Here is a 19,879-nt window from a genome sequence, read left to right as displayed (position 1 = left end):
GGTCAGGAAATCTGGGTTCAAGTCCCAAGCTGGGATTTAAAAGCTAGGTGATCCTGAGCCTCAGTTTCCTCAGCTGTAAAATGGGGCTAATGTTGACAGTAACAACAAAACAAAATACCTACTCTGCTACCAAGGGCACTGAGAAGGTCAAACCAAATGAAAATGTATGTTAGATGCTACAAAATGTTATGCAAATATGAGTTGTTACTGGTGGAAATAGTGGGAAAGAAGTATACAGTGCTTACTTTGATTGAGCATTAACTGAAATAAAACATGTATTTCAAGAACCCTATCAAAAAATCTTTATTCTGACCATCATACACTTATGTGGTTAGTCGCTCAGTCATGTCCGACTCCTGGCTGCTCCGTCCATGGGGATTCTCCAGGCAAGAATACTGGAGTGGGTTGCCATGCCCTTCTCCAGGGGGTCTTCCTGACCCAGGGATCGAACCCAGGTCTCCCACATTGCAGGTGGATTCTTTACCATCTGAGCCACCAGGGAAGCCCTCATACACTTATACAGACATCAAATTCATTTCTCCCATAGGGTTTTTCACCAACTCCAGCACTGAACTATTTTGGAACTGACCATGTAACCACAAAACCCAAACCACTAAACCCAGGATCAATATAAGTTCCAGGACCTGTTAACTGATTTTAAACCCAAAGAGTTGGCAGTTGAGTAGCCCAGGGTGCTAGCTGCTCAGTTTTTAGACATTCAGGGAAGAAGCTGAAGAGCCCATGGGTTTTATATCTGTTAGCCACTGGAATGGGGTGGGGGGTGCAGATGTGGGTCAGCGCCCGGTGAGTCATGTTGCCAGTGGCTGGAATCACTTGTGGGCAGGGGACAGGCAAGCAGGAAGAGGACGGGAGCAGGACCTGCCACACAGGGGCCAGGAGCAGCTGCCAAACTGTACCAAAGAGCAAGTGAGGGCCTGCAGTGCAAGGTGGGACTCACCGGCTGGGAGGCTCGGCTTTCAACCCTGGCCCTGCAAGGGGACGTGCATGGGTCACCTCACCTCCCTGAGTATAGATTTCCTCATCTCTAAAATAGGGCAACCATACAGTTCAAATGGGATCATCATTGCAGGATGTGAAAGTGCTTGAAAGACTGCACACAAAACACACTGTGCTAAGACGCCCTGAGCCCCTGTACCAACCCCTCCTTTCACCTCCGAAGACCTCCCACTCACGTCAAGTAAGGCTCCTCTACTCGGCCCCAGTCAGCCCTCACCCAAAGCCACGTTTCCCCGTTCTGAATCGTTCTTAGGAGTGTTAGCCATGTTCCCACCCATTCGTCAACCACATATTCACCCACTTGGCCAAGCATTTCCTGAGCACCGACCACGGCCCAGGCCCCAAACTGGACCCTCAGGACAACAGAGGCACCTCCAGGCTTATCCCTGCCCCTCAGGGAGCTGGCTGTGCGGGGGAAGCAAGAGAACACAGCCATGCTGCTGAGGGCGCAGGTGACGGTGGGGGTGAGGAGGGGGAGCCAGAGCAGCTGGAAGCAGCGGGGAGGACTCAGTGACCTCCGGCTGTCGGCTGAACCAGATGCCAGGGGACCAGGTAGTTGTGCTGTGGTGAGAGAGGGGCAGATGACTGGGAGACATGCAGCGAGGCGGGAGAGAAGAGACTGCACAGGGAAAGACAATTCTGAAGAGACAGGAGTCGGGGTCACTGGGCACTGAAAGGATGGGGAGACGGCAGAGAGGCTGAAAGCTGATGCTCAGATTTCTACCCTGGGAAACGAAGGAGACAGTGACGCCATTTACTGCTGACGGAAAAGGTGGGGCAACCTGGGGTAGGGGCATTTCTGGGCATGTCATTCTGAGGGTCTAAAGACAGCAGGCAGAGGTCCTGAGGGTGGCCGGAGCTCCATGTCTACAAAATGAAAGCCAAGCTCTGGAAACAATCCAAGTGCCGGTTTGAGCTGGAGCTGTGATCCACTGTCTCTTCCAGTGAGTCAAGGTCCCAGTGCCCCGACTATGCTCCAAGGCCTGTGAAAGGCCGAGCCCATTCCCCCGAGACTGTGATCTCCTCAGGGAGGGACCACAAGGCTCATCCCTCATTTCTTTCTCCCCCATCCCCATCACCCAAGCACAAGGGTCTAGCTCCACATGGGAAGACACCCACTTGGCTCCTATTCCTGGTCAGACAACAACCTCGAGAAATGGAACAAGGTGCTCATACCGACATGTAGGACCTGGTGCCCACGAAAGAGTTGGCCATGGAGTCAATGAGCTGCCCGCTGACCCCAAAGTCACAGAGCTTGATCTCCCCACGGCTGTTCACTAGAATGTTGGACGGCTTGACATCTGTAGGGGAAGAAAAACAGAAAAGTCGAGAATTGACATAGATAGATTGGGAAGCGCTCCCCAGACAGACTAGCCCTGACCATGAATGCCATGACACACCCCAGCCCACATCACAGAGCCAGCCCTTGGCTTATGGACACTGGACACCACGGCCCCTATTCCCCCTGGTTCAGGGTTCGAGGAAGAACTGTCAGCAGAGGAGTGACAAGCTGCTATAGAAGCAAGACAGAAAGCCAGTGTTTTCCACTCAGAATCCAGTCTTGGCCAGATGACCCACAGGAAGGAGTCGGTTACCATGAATAATCAAGACTGAAAGGTCTGTTGCTTCAGCCGCCTCTGTTGGCAAGACACAACGCCTATCACCGGATCATAAGGGAGGAAGGAATAGTAAGACCTGTGTGCCTGCTGAGGCTACAGACCCAAGACTAAAGGAGGGTGGGACGGAGGCAGGGACTCCTTGACCCGACAAGCACAGAACATGGGGGCTTTAAAAATGTGTGTGCCAGGGGATGGGAGCCAACTTTCCATTCTCTTTAACTGAAGTCACTTCTCTAAGAGCCTGCACAGTTGCATCTACCTGTTAGTCAAGGAGAGTCTCTCGTCAGGGCCAGAGAACTAGGGAGGCCCGAAAGCTGCTCCTCGGGGTCAGGACAGTGTCCCCAGCACCGGCCCCGTTCCCCTTCACTGCACTCGAGCCAGCCCCACGGCCACCCTGGCTCCCACCACCAGTATTAGTCCATTGGCCCTTCCGTTTGCCAAGAGGTAAATTTCTCAACATTTTCCTTTTACCGTCTCCTCTGATTCAAACAACTGTCCCATGAAGCAGGCAGAGCAGAGGCTGGGACTTGGTAAAGGGGCCCCAGGCACCAGGTTTGTGAACAGACAGTGGGAAACAAGGAGACCCACTCGAGAGCAGGCCAAACCCCAGAGCAAAATCATAAACCCTGACAGGGAATCTTTGATGGGCGTAATACAAACACAGGACATCTGGAGAACCAGAGGGAAAACTGAAACCCTCATAATTCCAACCTACCAGAGCTATATTAAGATTTTATTATGTTCCCCTTCAACACTCACAAGGATGCGTTTATTTATTCTTACACAGATTCTAACAGATCCATTTAAGTATCTTTCCAAGGGTAAACAAACAAAAAATCCCTCTCTCATATCCCAGGAAGTCCTTTGCCTGCCCACCTCCACCTAGCCCCTAATCATCCCCAGCCTGGGTCAGGTCCTAACCACAGCCACGCCAGCTCCAGCCTCTCTCCACCCACCACCAGCCCCACCAGGGCAGGAACGCTGGCGGTTTGCCTCACCCTTTAACTGCAGATTCAGGACAGTACCTGACGGGACAATATAGGAAGTGCTCCTAGAGGCCTGTGAATGAATGGGGCTAATCATGCGACGAGTTGACTCACTGGAAAAGTCTGATGCTGGGAGCGATTGGGGGTGGGAGGAGATGGGGACGACAGAGAATGAGATGGCTGGATGGCATCACCGACTCTATAGACATGAGTTTGAGTGAACTCCGGGAGTTGGTGATAGACAGGGAGGCCTGGCGTGCTGTGATTGATGGGGTCGCAAAGAGTCGGACACAACTGAGCGACTGAACTGAACTGAAGCTCACCAGGGACACACATACACTTTGCACCATGGGTACTGTCTCTCTAAGACCCAGCCACCTGCACGTCACAGGACACGGCAGCACACCAATTCAAGATCTTTCCAAACCCACTGGCACACCCCCCCATGTCTCCCATATAGACACAGGTGTCAGAAGTAGCCTGAGAAGCCATCTGGTTCCTTCCCTTCATGGTGGAGACGAAAAGCCTAAGGCCCAAAGGGGTCCAGGGACTTGACTGAGGTCACACAGCAAAAACGGGGCAAAGTGGGAACCAGAATTCAGACCTTGTGATGCCTGGACCTGTCTTCTCTCCACTCACCCTGCTACCACATCACCCATCCCGAGTGACTGACCACAAAGCCCTGAGTGCCCTCACCTTGCAATGTTCCCCTGGCCTGTTCAGAAATGACCAATTAGTCTTCTTATAAAAGCAAAAGAGTGGCACCAGCTACAGAGACAGGAGACCTGTATTCACATCCCGGCCCTGCCACATGTTCCACATGCAGCCTTGAGCGAGCCCTTGGCTTTTGTAGTCTGTGGTCTGCGGATCGGTGAAGTGATGATAACCACCACAGCTCTCGTAGCTTCACCAGATGGAGTGGGCACACATGTGACAGGATCACAAAGAAGGATTCTTTCACGGTTGCACTCCAAGACTGGCAGTTCACAGCTCCAGACACCCGCTCCCTCACTTGCCCCTGCTGCTCAGACACCACTCTCCAGGCCACAACTGCTGCTCAGGAGCGCTGCACTGCCTCTGTGCCTCTCCTTGTATCTGATTTCTGTTCACATGGCAAGCCAGCCTCCTTTTTTGCAAACTTATATAATGCCACTTTCCTCCCTCTCTGGCTGTCAGCTCCCACTTCCCCCACTCGCCCCAGGGAACACTGCCTGGGAGGCTGAGACACCCATGCAGATGGTGGGGGGGAACATGGTGTTTCCCTGCTTGGACCACATTCATCCTGGAAGCCAAATGCACACACAGGGCCCCTCAAGGTGACCCTGAAGGCCTGACAAGAAGCTGTTTGGAGACATCCTAACTTCTTCCATTCCAGCACATGTGGCTGGAGCTGCCAGGACAGGACATGCTCCTCCCCAGCACCCCAGTGAAGTCGGGCTCTTTTCTGGGGACAGAAAAGAGGTCAGATAAGATCTGAGAGGCTGTTTCCTCACACTGGCAGCCTCCTGGATTTGCTTCCCACAATCCCCGCCCCTCCTTTCTCTGCTCCTGTCCCCAGCACCCTGCTCTTCCAGCCTGTCTTACACAGTGACCGGCGCGCCTCCAGTGGGACCGCCCCTGCACGGAGCCTGCAGCCACTCCCACCTGCCTCACAGCACATGCCAGGGCCCTCGGCCTGCCTTTCCAAGCCCACAGTCCTGATCACTTCTCCAGTTTCTTGCCGCAGCACGTGTCCCTGTCAGCTCGCCTGCCTAACTGATCCCTGCACCTGGAACATCCTCCTTTCCCACCTGCCCTCTCACTTCTTCAACTGGTAGAAGCCTAGTTCTTTTGAGGGCCTTTCCCAACACGCAATACTGCCCTGCTCTGGAGCCCTGGGAGGTTTAATCAGGCTTCTTCCCTCATCTTCCCTTGCAGCCACCTCAAACACTGTTCATGTTACAGGCCCAGGTGGTCCCTCTCTACTTCCCGAGGCCTCTCCAGGCCTTGGGTTCTCTTTCTGACCCTCCAATATCAGGACAGTGAAGCTGGAAGGAGCCCCAGCAAGTGATGGGCCATGCTGCATTTCATAGGAAGTATCCACTAGCCTCTAAGCTCCCAGGCTGACAAGCTTCCTGAGGAAACCTATAAGATGCTAAGGTCTGAAACCCAGATCCTGCCCAGCCTGTGCAACAGTGAAAAAGATAAACCCCTCTTCTTCATAAACGAATAAGAAGGTGTTACGAAAATACTAAGTGGAATAAAGAATTTTCTTTTCTGATATTTTCTGCAGCAGAAATAACCACTGTTCAAAGCTTCTTGATTTCCCCTCCATGAGCACGTGACTTCAACTTGACTTCTGAGCATTTTCTACCCCTCTGTGGATAAAAGAATTCACTTGTTCATCCTTTATAAATGCTAATAAAGTGCCTGTACTGAGCTGAGTAGAAAGGATCAGTCCCTGTCCAGGCCACCACCACAGGAGACAGATGTCAACAAGTAAACAGCCAGCCAACAAAGGAGGACATCACAGCAGCCTTGGTTCACTGAGCACCTACTGCGCCAGGCCTCTGAAACACACTGCCATCTTTAACCCTCACAGCCACCCCTGCACACAGGCAAGAAACACCGAGGCCCAGAGTCCGGGGGTTACCTGTCGGGGGGTAACCAATACAACAAGCTTTATCTGGGAATAGGAGCTGACCTGGGGTAGGCTGAAATCCTTAAAATTTGATTGTGAGAGATTATAATTCTGGGTTAGTGAGCAAGTGCTTCCTTCTCAGCTTCAGCTCATTACCCTCCTGGGCAGGTTTAACTGCAGGAGACGTGCTGACAGCGGGAACTAGAGCCTCCTGATTAACAAGTGAGTTCACACAGTGAGCCTTCAGAGCACGTGTGCCAGGTCCTGCTGCTGCTGCTGCTGCTAAGTCGCTTCAGTCGTGTCCGACTCTGTGCGACCCCACAGACAGCAGCCCATCAAGCTCCCCCGTCCCTGGGATTCTCCAGGCAAGAACACTGGAGTGGGTTGCCATTTCCTTCTCCAGTGTGTGAAAGTGAAAAGTGAAAGTGAAGTCGCTCAGTCGTGTCCGACTCTTAGCGACCCCACGGACTGCAGCCCAGCAGGCTCCTCCGTCCATGGGATTTTCCAGGCAAGAGTACTGGAGTGGGGTGCCATTGCCTTCTCCGGTGCCAGGTCCTAACCAGCAGCTATTTTTCTCTCTCTGCTTTCAAGAGTTTTGCAACCAAGTCCAGCAACTGCATTTTAATTTTTACTTCCCTCCCATGATTCATTAGTTCTGAACTGCTTTCATTTTCTACCTTTGTATGCCCCTCTCTGCAAATGCAGTGCTCATCCCTGACCCAAAAGGCACACAAATGCTGACAATTAACATAAGATGATGTCGCATTAAGCCATGATTTGGTTTTTATCAGCACACGCCATTCCAGGAAATGGTCAGAATCTGAAATCAGGTAGTAATAACAGCCTCAGCAGAAGGTAAAGGGGTTAAACCAGAGAGAGAGGGAAAGAAGCAAGAGAGCGAGAAAGAAAAGGGGGGAAAGGGAGTAGTCAAGGTGTGAGTTTATGGATCCTGGATTCCCTGATCCCTCATTTTAAATGACCCCATAACAACATATGACAGAGAAGCCCCATATTACAGATATGAAAATTAAGACTCAAGTAGAAGCCCCTTGCTAAAGACCACAGAGTAACCTTCCTATAAAAGAACCTGCCTTAGGGACTTCGCTGGCAGTCTAGTGGTTAAGACTCCATGCTTCCAATGCAGGGGGCGCAGGTTTGACCCCTGGTTGGGAAATTAAGATCCCACGTGCTGCATGGCATGGCCAAAAAAAACAAGAAGAACCTGCCTTAGAGCAGTATACTTCCCCTTCCAGACTAAGTGACTTCCAAAGACAAGCAGATACGCAATCTATCACAAAGCCAATCAACCACCGGTGGAAAGGAAAACAATGCTGGCTACTTAGACATTATCATCTGTACTTCAAGAAAGAGAAATCAGCTAAAAACCTGGTTTGACCTGCTGAAAGCTAATTTTGCTCAGCAGGAGGAACAAGGGGGGAAAAAAAAGATGCCAAAAGGAAAGGCAGAGTTAGACTGGAAATCTTTTCAGTTTTAAATGGGAAGTGGGAGAGAATTTCTAATAATATCACCATAGTTATGGGGACCCAAGCTGCACCCAAGTAAGGCATTACCCTTGATGCCTGGGTCACAGTCAGCATGATTCACTCGTGAAGTCAAGGTCACTTATCAGTCATTCCTAGCTTAGCCTGAGACAGGCCCTGAAGGAAAACACCGAGGACAGTCTGTTTGCCAGGGAAGGACAAACCTAAGCTAAATGGAGCTGGCATTCCGTGTGTCGTCTACTGAGAAGAGAAGGACCCTCCCCCACCACATACACTAACTTTGGGAGAAGTTTGCCTCCCTGACTCCAGCCAACTGCTTCAGACGGAGACTGACCGTCAGACCTCTGTCCCCTGGCCACAGGGCAGGCCCCTGATGCAGGCTTGGCCACCCACCTCCTGGTGACCCGGCGGGTTCTGGGTACAAGACCAGTATTAGTTCAATTAGAGCGTTCTTCGGGATTTTCTGTCAGAGGCTGGGAAAAGCTCTTGCCTCTGATAAGGAGACTAAAGCCAGAGGCAATGGTTCCCATGTGGTAGAGACAGCTGGCCTGAGAGAAAAAAGCCAACTTCAGAAGAGAAACAAATGAGCGAGAATTAACAGGTTCCAGGACACCACCCCACCCCACCCCACCCCCAATCCCCACCTCCATGGATACCAAAACCTGCAGATGCTCAAGACCCTTATATAAAATGATGGAGTATTTGCACATAACCTACATACATCCTCTTGTATACTTTAAAATCACTTCTAGATTACTTATTATAATACTTAATACAATGTAAATAGTTATAAACACAATGAAAACTCTATGTAAATCAATTTTTGCTTTTTGGAACTTTATCCCAAATATTTTCCATCTGTAGGCTGGCTGAATCCAAGGATGCAGGTATAGAGAACCGACCACACATCCTGAAGTATAACAGCTAATGGCACTTGAGTCCCTAGACACAATCTTCCCTAAGGCCAGGCTACATCCTTACTCTTCCTGGGGTTTGGTTAGTTAGCTAAGCCAAACAAACAAACAACCTCTTTTACTGCTTGAGCTAATTTGTGTTCACTAACAACCAAGAATCCTAACATCCACTGACTCTTACTGTCAACTGGCATCAAAAATTACTGTAAGTAGGCATGTACTGTGGTGTGCAAAGGGAGCGCCAGCTTTGGAGTCAAGCAGATCTAGATTTGAATCCTAGCTCTACCAGCACAGGCTGTGTGAACCCGGCCAAAATCACGAGCCTCCCTGGCTGTCAGGTGAGAGCAGTAATTCCTACTTGATGGCAGGTACTAAGGACTCAATAAGTAAGAGAAACTACATATGAGAAATAGAATTTTGATTTCAATGGCTCTGAAGTTTGTTATTTGTCGTCTAAGTCTGAAGCTTGGGGGTGGGGAATTAAAGCTAACATTTGTTTGAGAAAAAAACACAAGCAATATAAACAATCAGATCCTGTTCGGTCTGGCTTCTGCCTGCGTCCCCACCCACCCCACCTCCCCAACCACTGTGAGTGCCAAGAGGATCCATGCTGTTCCCCAGGAGTCCCTGAGTGTTTCTGTCTGAATCATTTGCTCTGGCTAGTCTCTAACCCAGATGCCTTCTGTATTTATATGACCTACCATCCTTCTAGTCTTTTTTGTTTGTTGGAGGGGAGGAAGGAGAAGGTGACCCAAAAGTGTCCTCCTGATTACCTCCCTTCCCTATAGGAGGAAGCGTATCTGTACCAGATGAGTTCTGCTAGGATACTCAGGGACTTGGCAGTGGGGCTAAGAGGGTCGGGTTGGGCCTGCACTGTGTCTGAACAGATTTGACGCTTACTGGGGTGGAGGTGGGAAGAGCTGGGGTGGGGGTGGGAGGCCCCTCCTCCTGCCCCTGGACAAAGCAGCAGAGAAAGCCAAGCTGCAGAGCACACAGGACAAGGCAGCCAAAAGTGGACAGAAGCTGCCCAGGATCCCACTTGTGTTCCACCTCTGTCCTGACCCTTTCTGAGCACTGGCAACATCTGGGCTGTTGCCAATGCTCAGGAAAGTCCCCCAGATCCTTATAAGGAAGTCCTCTCTTCTGTTCACACTGACTCAAGTTGGTTTCTGTTACCTGTTTGTTTGTTTTAGGCTGACTGACTGGCTGTGCTGGGTCTTTGCTGCTGTGCACGGGTTTTCTTTCGTTGTGGTGAGCAGGAGCTCCTCTCCAGGTGCACTGCATCAGCTTCTCACTGTGGGGGCTTCTCCTGTTGCAGAGCACATGCTTTAGAGTGCATGGCCTTCAGAGCTGTGGCACCCAGGCTCCACAGCACATGGGATCCTCCTGGACCAGGGACTGAACCCATGTCCTATACACTGGCAGGTAGATTCTCAACCACTGGACCACCAGGGAACAGTTTCTGTTACGTGTAAAAAAAAAAAAAAAATCCTACCTGAGAGGCTCCCACCTCCCCTGGGAAGCCTCACCTGACCAGTGCACACCCACAAGGCTCCCTTCTCCCTGAAGCTCTTACCATGTATGTCACTTGTCACATTAGTACTTTTGCCTCCTTCTTTCCATTTTTTTCCTCTTAAAAATCCAAACATTCACGAAAGTCGAGTATAAACATGTACCAACATCAGCTTCAACAATTATCCACTCACTGCCAGCCTTGTTTCAACCAAGACATTTTCTTGGTGAAAAAGAAAATACCACTCTCTTTGTTTCTAGCTAATTTGGTGCTATTAAGCCTAATGTTGGTTCCCACCCTCTAGCAGAGATTCCCCACTAGATTCTACGCTGTCACTGTAGTGTTGGGCATGGTGAGCAAGGTGCGCTCCACCTTGCTAAGGTACTGGTTAATAAAAGCTACCCCTTCTTTGGTCACCAAACTTCCAAGACAGACCAGCTCTCCTGGGCCCACAGACCTCCTCAGGAAGTCATCTGCACCTGAGGGGAGTGGCAGTACCCCGGCCCTAGGCGTCCCTTAGAAATGAGGCTTTATGACATGAGAAGGAGCAGGACACAGCTCTGCCAGGACAGCCTCTCGGCCTGGTCTTTCCTAAAGGGAACAGGCTCAGCCTCGGGGTCCCCTCCAGCCCCTGCCTTAGGGAGGGCCTGGGGCCAAGCTAGGGGCTTCCTTCCTGTGCCCACCCCACCCCCCTCCACCCGCACCCGGCCTCTGCTCTCAGAGGCTTTCCAGGGTCGCCTCTCCCAACCTGTGTCCCCCTCGCCCTTCACTGGATGACTACTGTGACTCAGACCCACGTTCTTCCTTCTGGAGCCATGGCGGCAGCCTCCTCACGGACGTCACTCCCCTCCCTGTCACCTGAGCTGCAGCGGCCGGAGGACAGCTTGCCTCCCTTCCCTGTGCAGGAGCACCCCTCAGCTCCCCACTGCCCAGGATAAAAATCCAGTCCCTGTACACGGCACGGAAGACCCTCCTCAACTGCTTCAACTAATTCTCACTTAACTCCCACCACTTACCACCAGGAATCCTCCGTTCTAAATATTCTAAACAAGTTGCTGTTTCCTGCAAGGACATTTTCTGTGTTTCCCAGCCGCTGTGTCACCGTGATTCATGTGTTTCCCTACCTAGGATCCCTTGTGCTAACGCTGCCACCTGCATAACTTCTCCTCATGTTTCCAAGCTCAGCCCAAATGCCACCTCCTCCACTATGCTTCCCTAAAGGGATCTGAGGAAGCACTTTCCTCCTCCAACGGCCCATCTGCCTCACTTGAGATGCTAAGAAACAAACTTGTCTGGAGACATAATCCATGGCTGTGGGTCTAGCACTGAGGTAATTCTAGAGAACGTGACTCACATTTCGAACCAGAGACCACATGCTGGATTCCAGCTACTAATCAGCCACTATGTTTCTTTCCACCTGCAAGGTGGGGGGGGGTGGGGTCCAGACACAGTCCAAAGGGAGCGGTTCTCCCTGTAAGTTAACTGCCCCCTTGAGGCTGTTGCTACCTGGTGGGGGATGAGCCTGGTGGGCAGAGGAAGCTGAGGTGCAGCCAGGGTGCCCCCTGGATACCATGGGCCACCCACGGGTTGAGGTTGAGGCTCTGATGGCATCCCCCTGCCACACACGGACGGGGACTGTGATCAGGACACAGCGCTGTGCACAGCCACAGGGCCGCCCTCACAGGCCTCGGGAAAGCCTGGCAAGATGCCAGGAAAACTCTGGCAGGGAGGCCAGTGCCTTGCAGGGGTCACAGAAGCAGCCACTCAGAAACCCGTTAAATGTGAATCTGCCACCAACAGCTTGTAAAACAACAAACTTGAGCCACTTAAAATACTGACTATCGGTGCCAACAGCAAGTCTCACTGAAGTGAGAGGAGGACTTCAGAGGTTGAAATCCTGATGGCTGTGAGAACCCTGTTCCTCCGGAGGCTGCTGCTGGGGTCCCTTGAGGTAACTTGAAGACTCTCCGCTATCCCCAGGACTAGGATCCAAAAACACTCTCATTCTCTATAGAATGCTGAAATCTCATCCTGACTCGAGAGCTCCCTGTTTTCACAGAACGCTTTATCCTGGGCAATAAGGAACTCTCTGGGAGGGTACTCTGAGCAGGCCCCAAGGTATAAGTAACTCTGCTGCTGCTGCTGCTGAGTCACTTCAGTCGAGTCCGACTCTGTGCGACCCCATAGACAGCAGCCCACCAGGCTCCTCTGTCCCTGGGATTCTCCAGGCAAGAATACTGGAGTGGGTTGCCATTTTGCTGCAAAGAACCTCACAGCTGACTCCAATCACAGTCTGGCTGGGCATTCCCTCAAAACTCTAAGCCCCAGATACTGGGTATAAAGATCAGGCAGGTTACATGCTGCTCCATCTGATAGAAGGAAAAGAAAACCCAGCTGAGGTTTAATTTAACTCTGTTATCAGCATCTATTGATCTTCATTGGCCAGGAACTCCAAAGCAGACATTATTCACGGGCTCCGCTGTATGAACTCTGCATGGGTCTACATCCTATAATCTTTCTTCAGGGTCTTAATCAGAACAAGATCTTGACAATGAGAGGGGGCTAAGCGGCTCGATGGGCCAGTGATACAAGTCGCTGCTTTCAATGGCATGAAGCACAGCTGTATCTGAGCCCCCCCACCCCCCACACACACCCCTTGACTCATTGGCTAACCACTTGGGTCAGCTTCGGAAGAACTGGACCTCTGGCTTCCTGCCACCGTAAGTAGAAAGGCCACACAGAAACCAGTGGAGTTAACTAACCCTCTCAGAGCCCGAGGGTCTCCTCCCCATGTCATACACCCTGCTTTCAATGAAGAACTGAATCAGCTTACAGCTGACTTCTGCGCTTCAATTCTAAAGCTTCCTCGGCTGGGGGATTCCCCTTCCCCTTAACTCAATGGTCAGGAAGCTTTTACTGTCAAAGGACCAGACAGCAAATATTTTAAGGCTTTGAGGGCCACACAATCTCTTTCACAAGCAACTATTCAGCTCTGCCGTTACAGTACAAAAGCAGCCACAGACAACACTTAAGCCGGGCTGTGTTCCAGTGAAATGTCTTCATGGACACTGAAATTTGAATTTCACACAATGATCACATGTCACAAAATTCTGAAAAACAAATCTTAGTTTGCAGGCCATACAAAAACAGACAGCAGGCTGTGAGCTGCCAATCTGCCCACCCCTGCCTTCAATGCTTAATTATTGTTTTGATCCTGTGTTAGCAGTTTTCTGTCTTGCTGACCCAATGCTTAATATTATTTACAGTGGAACAACTCTTTTCACCCTTTCTTTGCTTTCAGAATCTGTTCCTCCATCTTCTAGTTACAGAACTCCTCTTCTTCATTTGGGACATGTTCCTCCACAACAGTGTGTATACCTGCTGGGGTGCCAATGAAAAGGGCCCATCTATCCTGCCCCAAGACACGTACATAAGCTAGTCTTCTGGACACAAGAAGTGGCCCAGGACTCGAGGGGCTCTCCAGGCAGAGCCAACCAGTGACTCAAGCACTGACCCAGATGCTGAGGAGATGAGGCAGGGCTTTCTCAGGGACACGGAGCACTACGGACTAGCAGTGCTGGGCTCGTGCGGCCCCTGCTGCCCCCAGCAACGGGAGCCTGACTGAAAGGGAAGCCCAGCCTCAAGGGAAGTAAAGCCAAGTGGCAACCAAAGGCCCGACACTATCATTTCAGCTCCACACTCATCCCCGCCTTCGGACCTCCTGGTAACTCCAGCCAGTAAGTTCCTTCTTTTGATCAAATAATCTTGAGTTAGGTTTCTAATACAGTCAAAGAATCCCGACTAATTACATCGCATCAGATTCTATTTGACAGCTGGTGGTGGGGTGATTCATGCACAAAACAATGGCACTGGCTGTGTTCCAGCAACCCCTGGAATGACTTACAGATATGTCTCCCCCTGTTAGAAACTAAGCTCCCAGAGGACACGAGTCATTCACAGGCCATCTCTCTGCCCTCCTCAGTGGCTCACCCAGCCCCTTGCATTGGGCAGGCATTCAACGAATAGTTTACAATACGAATTACTCTTTCTGGATGGGGGAAGCGCCTACAGGGGCAAGTAAACATGGAGGAATATGTGCATGCACCTGCACAAGACTGTCACCCAAAGAGTTCAGAGGAAAGGTACACTCCCACAGGAAGCACACATCTAATCCCCACCTCCTGATCAACAACCCATAAACCACACACACCAGGCCGAACCACACAGACGGCTGCTCCCTCTGAACATGCAGGGAAACAGAATACAATGTCTGCACAACACCCAGACAAATCACAGTGGGCCACTGCACTGTGGGTGAACTCCAGACAGCTGGCCAGGACTTCAGACTCGGGGAATATCGGTTGTACTTGTTCTACCTAAGAAGTCCCGTTCCACGATGGCAGAGACCAAGCACTTCAGGAATGAGAGTGAGCATCTGCTGATCTCTAGGTTCCCATCCAGAAACACAGGAAAGCCAGCCCCAGGCACAGCCAGAGCAGTGCAGCTCACTAGGACCAGGACACACACACCCACTCTGAGAAAGAAAACTGAAACTGTCAAGGGGCCACGACCTAGCTGCAAAAACAGGGCCTGAACAGTAGGTAAAAACAGTTGTTCACCCAAACACCATTACTATACTTCCTCTCACTTAAAAAGTAATTTGGAAGTGCAGGTATGCCTAAGTTTGTATCACCGGCATATTCCCACCCCCTAAAAAAGAAGTCTGAATCAAAGTGATAACATTTTTGCTTGCCTTCCTGAAGATTCTGTGAGAAATCATATTTGAAAAATCTTCCAGTCAATGTTGTAAAAAGCAAACGTGCCCCGAGAACAACTTGTGCTGTAAGTTACTTTTGTACATTAGTTTTTACTTACAGTAAGACACACCTAGAAGTCACTTTCAACCTAACAGTTTAAAATCCTGCTGGGGACTTCCCTGGCGGTCCAGTGCTTAACGCTCTGTGCTTTCACTGCCCAGGGAGATGGTTCAGTCCCTGGTCAGGGAACTAAGACCCCACATGCTGTGCGGCATGGCCAAAAAAAAAATCCTGCACATGGATGTGCCAACCCGTACCCCACATTCGGTAGGAAGGGAGGGCCGCTTGATACCTGCATGCCTGCTGTGGCAGTGTACGCTTCAGAGGCAGTGATGGTGGACCCCCCTGGGAGGTGACTGAGCTGGCAGCCCACCCCCAGTGAGGCTAAGAAGGTCCAACTGGCCCACAGCAGCAGCCACCCTGTAGGAGCCGTGGACTCGGGCTGCTGCTTTTCTGCTTGAATGACCCAGCCTCCCAAACCAGAGCAGTCCTTCCTGGTCCCTGCCCCAGCACAGTCTGGGGATTCAGTTTTTTGAAGGCCTATCTACACTTTCCTGGGGCCTCCCAGGTGCACTAGTGGTAAAGCCAAAATTTTTCTTAAAAAGAAAAAAAAATTACACCAGAGATTAAAAAAAAAAAAAGTGAAGAATTTTTTAAAATGTGAGGCAAACATTTTTTAATCTTCCCCACTTTTCAAGGACAGAATGAGAAGAAATGGAGTTTAAGTGTCAGTGGAAAAGAATACATGTAAAGCAGAAGAGGAACGCACTGAACTCACTAGCAGTGAGAAAGCTGGGAGACAGAGGCAGAGGGGCTCTCTCTCTCTAACTCAGCTTCCAGGAATCGTCCACTCGTCGTGCTTCCCGATAAGGAATCGAGCTGTGCAAGAGGAGGACCATTTCCAGGCCAGGCCTTACAGTGGATTCTTTCAGGATTCTTTCTGGACAAGACCCACCAACAGCACGAGTCTGAAATGCAGAGCGGCCAGGCCCGGCTGCCCGCATACACACTCTGCTCACCAAAGCAGACGTCCGTCTAGTGACTCCTCCTTGGCGGCTGGGCAAGGAGTGAGCTCTCCATGAAGACATCTGTCCGGAATCCCGCCTGGCTCACAAAGCAGCTCTTTATGCCAAAAAGCAATAAATGGTGGAGCCAGAAAAGGAATTGCTGGGGAAGCGAGGGCAGCACCAGGAGGAAGGGGAAGGCAAGCTGGCTATCCCAGAAACTAGCTGAGACCTTCCTCTCTTCGGGAGGGAATAAAGTGAGTGCTCCTCCAACACAGAGCATGGCTCACAGAAACCACACGACAGAGAACACCAGGACCAGACTGACGACTGTATTAAAAACAAGATACAGGTTCCTGGCCCAGCTTCACTTTCCGTCATGCCCCCTTAAAGTTCACCCTCACTCTGGCCCCTTAGACCCTCAGGCAACCTGTGTTATATGGATTAATTCTGACTGCTCTAGTAGAACCATGCAGCATGGACTCTTTTCTATAAGGCTCCCTTCACTCATCATGATGTTTCTGAGATCTGTCCAAGTTGTACATATCAACAATTTGGTCGCTTTTATTGTTGAGCTGTCTTCTGTTGTTTGAATATATCAGAATTTTTTTACTTGCTCATCTGGTGATAAATATTTTGGTTGTTTCTAGTTTGGTACTATCATTAATAAAGATGCTTATGAACATGTGTGCCCAAGTCCCTGTGCAAACAAACATTTTCATTTTTCTTAGGTCAATACTGAGAAATGGAGTAAATGGGTTGTATGGTTTAATTTTTTTAAAAAAACTAGCAAACTGTTTCCAAAGTAATTGTCCCTTTCCCTGGCTGTGTTTAAGAATCTCTCTTTATATCTCTCTTGATAAAGAGGTAGTTTTCAGCAACTTGACCATTTTTTTGCTTGTTTTACAGCTTTATTGATATATAATTTTACTCTTTTTTAAAAAAACAAAAATTACTTATTTAGTTGTGGCATGCGGGATCTTCAGTTGTGGCATGTGGGATCTAGTTCCCTGACTTGGGATCAAACCTGGGCCCCCTGCATTGGGAGCATGAAGTTTTTGCCACTGGACCAAAAGGGAAGTCCCAATTGGTATATAATTTTCATATAATAAACTCCATATATTGACAGTTAAAGTGTATCACTTGATGAGTATATATGACCATGCCCACAGTCATGATTATAAACACATCTAATTACCCACCCCCCAATTTCCTCACACTCCTTTGTAATTCTTCCCTTCCACACCTTCCTTCATTCTCCAGGCAAGCACTGATGCGTATTTTGTCACTATGGATTAGTCTGCAATTTCTAGAATTATGTAATAGATTCACACAGCCTGTAACAAAGCTCTTTTTTTTCTGACTCTTTCACTTAGCATCCCTCTTTAAAGATTCTTCCATACTGCTGAACTTTTCTATGGTTTATTCTTTTTATTGCTAAGCAGTACACTATTATACGGATATACCACAATCTGTTTATGCATTCAACTGCTGATGGACATTTGGGTTGTCTCTACTTTTGGCTATTACAAATAAAACTACTATGAACATTCAGGTACAAGGGCCTTATTGAACCTATGCTTTCTTTTTTTCTTTACAAAAAATCCTAGGAATGAAATGGTTGAATGTATCATAGATACATGCTTAACATTTTAAAACACTGATAAACCGCACCATTTCACATTCCTATCAGCAGTGATTGAGAGTTCCAATTGCTCCGCATCCTGAGTAACATGTATTTAGTCTCTACAGACATTCTGGCCAGTATGTAGCAGTAACTCACTGTGGCTATAACTTACATTTCCTCCATGACTAATGATGTTGAATATCTTCTCATTTGCTTGTTCGCCATTCACATAGCTTCTTTTGTAAAGTGACCCTTCAAAACTTTTACCCATTTTTAAAACACTTATTTTATTCACTTATTTGGCTGTGCCAGGTCTTAGATGTGACATGTGGGATCTAGTTTCCTGACTAGGGATAGAACCTGGGAGTTTGCATTGAGAGTGCAGAGTCTTAGCCACTAGAACACCAGGGAAGACCAAACCCATTTTTTAAAAATTGCATTGTTTATCTTTTTATTAGGTTTTAAAAGGTCTTTAAATATTCTCAATAAAGTTCTTTGATGGATATATATTTTCCCCATATTTTCTCTTAGTCTGTGGCTTGCCTTTTCATTAGTCACAGCATCTTTTGAAAAATGTTATTAATTTAGATGAAGGGCAATTTACTGATTTTTGCGTTACAGTTTGTGCTTTCTGTGCCCCATTTTCTCTTTTAAAATTTATTCATTCATTCATTCGTTTTTGGCTGTGCTGGGTCTTCGTTACTGTGTATGGGCTTTCTCTAATTTCGATGAGCACAGGCTACTTTTTGCTGGGGTTCTTGGGCTTCTCATTGTGGTGGCTTCTCTTGTTCCAAAGCACAGGCCCTAAGTGCACGGGCTTCAGTACGAAGGCTCAGGATTTGTGGGGCATGGCTTAGTTTCCCAGTGGCATGTGGGCTCTTCCCAGACCAGGGATTGAACTCGTGTCCCTTGCACTGGGAGACGGACTCTTAACCGCTGGACAACCAGGGAAGCCCCTGTGTCCCATTTTAAAACTCTCTGCTAAAACAGAGGTCACTAAAATAGTCTTCTGTGTCTTCTTTTAGAAATTTCAGACTTTTAACCCATGCTGTTAGACCTGTGATCCACGGAGAGCTAATTATGGTAAATGGTGTGAGGAAACAATAGACGTTCATTTTTGTGCACGTGGATATCCAATTGTTCAGCATCATTTGTTGAAAAAATTCTTCTTCCTCTATTGAACTACTTTGGAATCTTTGTCAAAACTCAACTGACTATATATGTGTGCATCTGTTTCTGAACTCTTCATTCTGCTCTATTTGATCTACTATGCTTAGCTTCACACCAACAGAAACGCTCTACTGATTACTACAGCTTTATAATAAACCTTGAAGTCCAGTAGTCTTATTCTCCCAACTATGTTTTACCTTTTTAAGGTTGTTTTGGCTATTCTAGGTCCTTTGCATTTACATTTAAACTTCAGATACAACTCTACAAAGGCTACTGGGATTTTTAAAGGGATGTCTTTGAAACTACAGATCCCTTAAAGCAAATATGACATCTTAAGAATACTGACAGTGGTGGTTGCATATCAACGTGAATGTACTTAATTTCACTGAACTGTACATTTTCTTTTTTTATTCTACTTGAACTGTACATTTTGAGATGGTAAAAATGATCAATTTTATGTTATATATATTTTACAATTTAAATTTTTAATAAAAAAAAAACACCTATTCTAAAATTTAGAATGTATTATAGTACACAGAGCTTCCCTAGTGGCTCAGATGGTAAAGAATCTGCCTGCAATGCAGGAGACCCAGGTTCAATCCCTGGGTCAGGAAGATTCCCTGAAGGAAATGGCAACCCACTCCAGTATTCTTGCCTGGAGAATTCCATGGACAGAGGAGCCTGGCAGGCTACAGTCCATGGGGTCACTAAGAGTCAGATACAACTGAGTGACTACACTGGGAATACAGAATGATTTGTAAGCTGGGCAGTAAATCCCACCAGTCACCTCCTCTCTTCCTCTGCCATCCCTTCCTAGACCTGTGCTAAGGCACATGGGAGCTAAAGGGACATGACCAGAGAACTATGTTTTCCATTTGTCTTTCCTCTGGCTTCTTCATCTTTTTTTAAAAAAAATAAACTTCATTAAGATATAAAGGGCTGTATATACTATTAAGTGCTTCCCAGGTAGCGCTAGTGGTAAGGAATTTGCCTGCCAATGCAGGAGACAGAAGAGATGTGGGTTTGATCCCTGGATTGGGAAGATCCCCTGGAGGAGGAAATGGCAACCCACTCTAGTATTCTTGCCTGG

General features: G+C 48.6%; 1 protein-coding gene across 2 annotated transcripts in view; it reads right to left on the bottom strand.

The window, feature by feature from the left end:
* Nucleotides 1–19,879, bottom strand: part of MAP2K1 (mitogen-activated protein kinase kinase 1) — a 68,752-nt gene that overhangs the window by 5,756 nt on the left and 43,117 nt on the right. For both annotated transcript variants that reach the window (XM_055435405.2, XM_055435406.2), the window contains exon 6: nucleotides 2,194–2,318. In XM_055435405.2, the coding sequence (XP_055291380.1) occupies nucleotides 2,194–2,318 (125 nt within the window). The remainder of the gene's footprint in view (nucleotides 1–2,193; nucleotides 2,319–19,879) is intronic.

The sequence above is a fragment of the Moschus berezovskii genome, chromosome 9 (genome assembly GCF_049115385.1).
Source record: "Moschus berezovskii isolate FMDL1 chromosome 9, NW_MosBer_1.0, whole genome shotgun sequence".
Lineage (NCBI taxonomy): Eukaryota > Metazoa > Chordata > Mammalia > Artiodactyla > Moschidae > Moschus > Moschus berezovskii.
The sequence above is the reverse complement of the archived record's forward strand: the minus strand, read 5'-3'. Positions and strand labels throughout refer to the sequence as shown.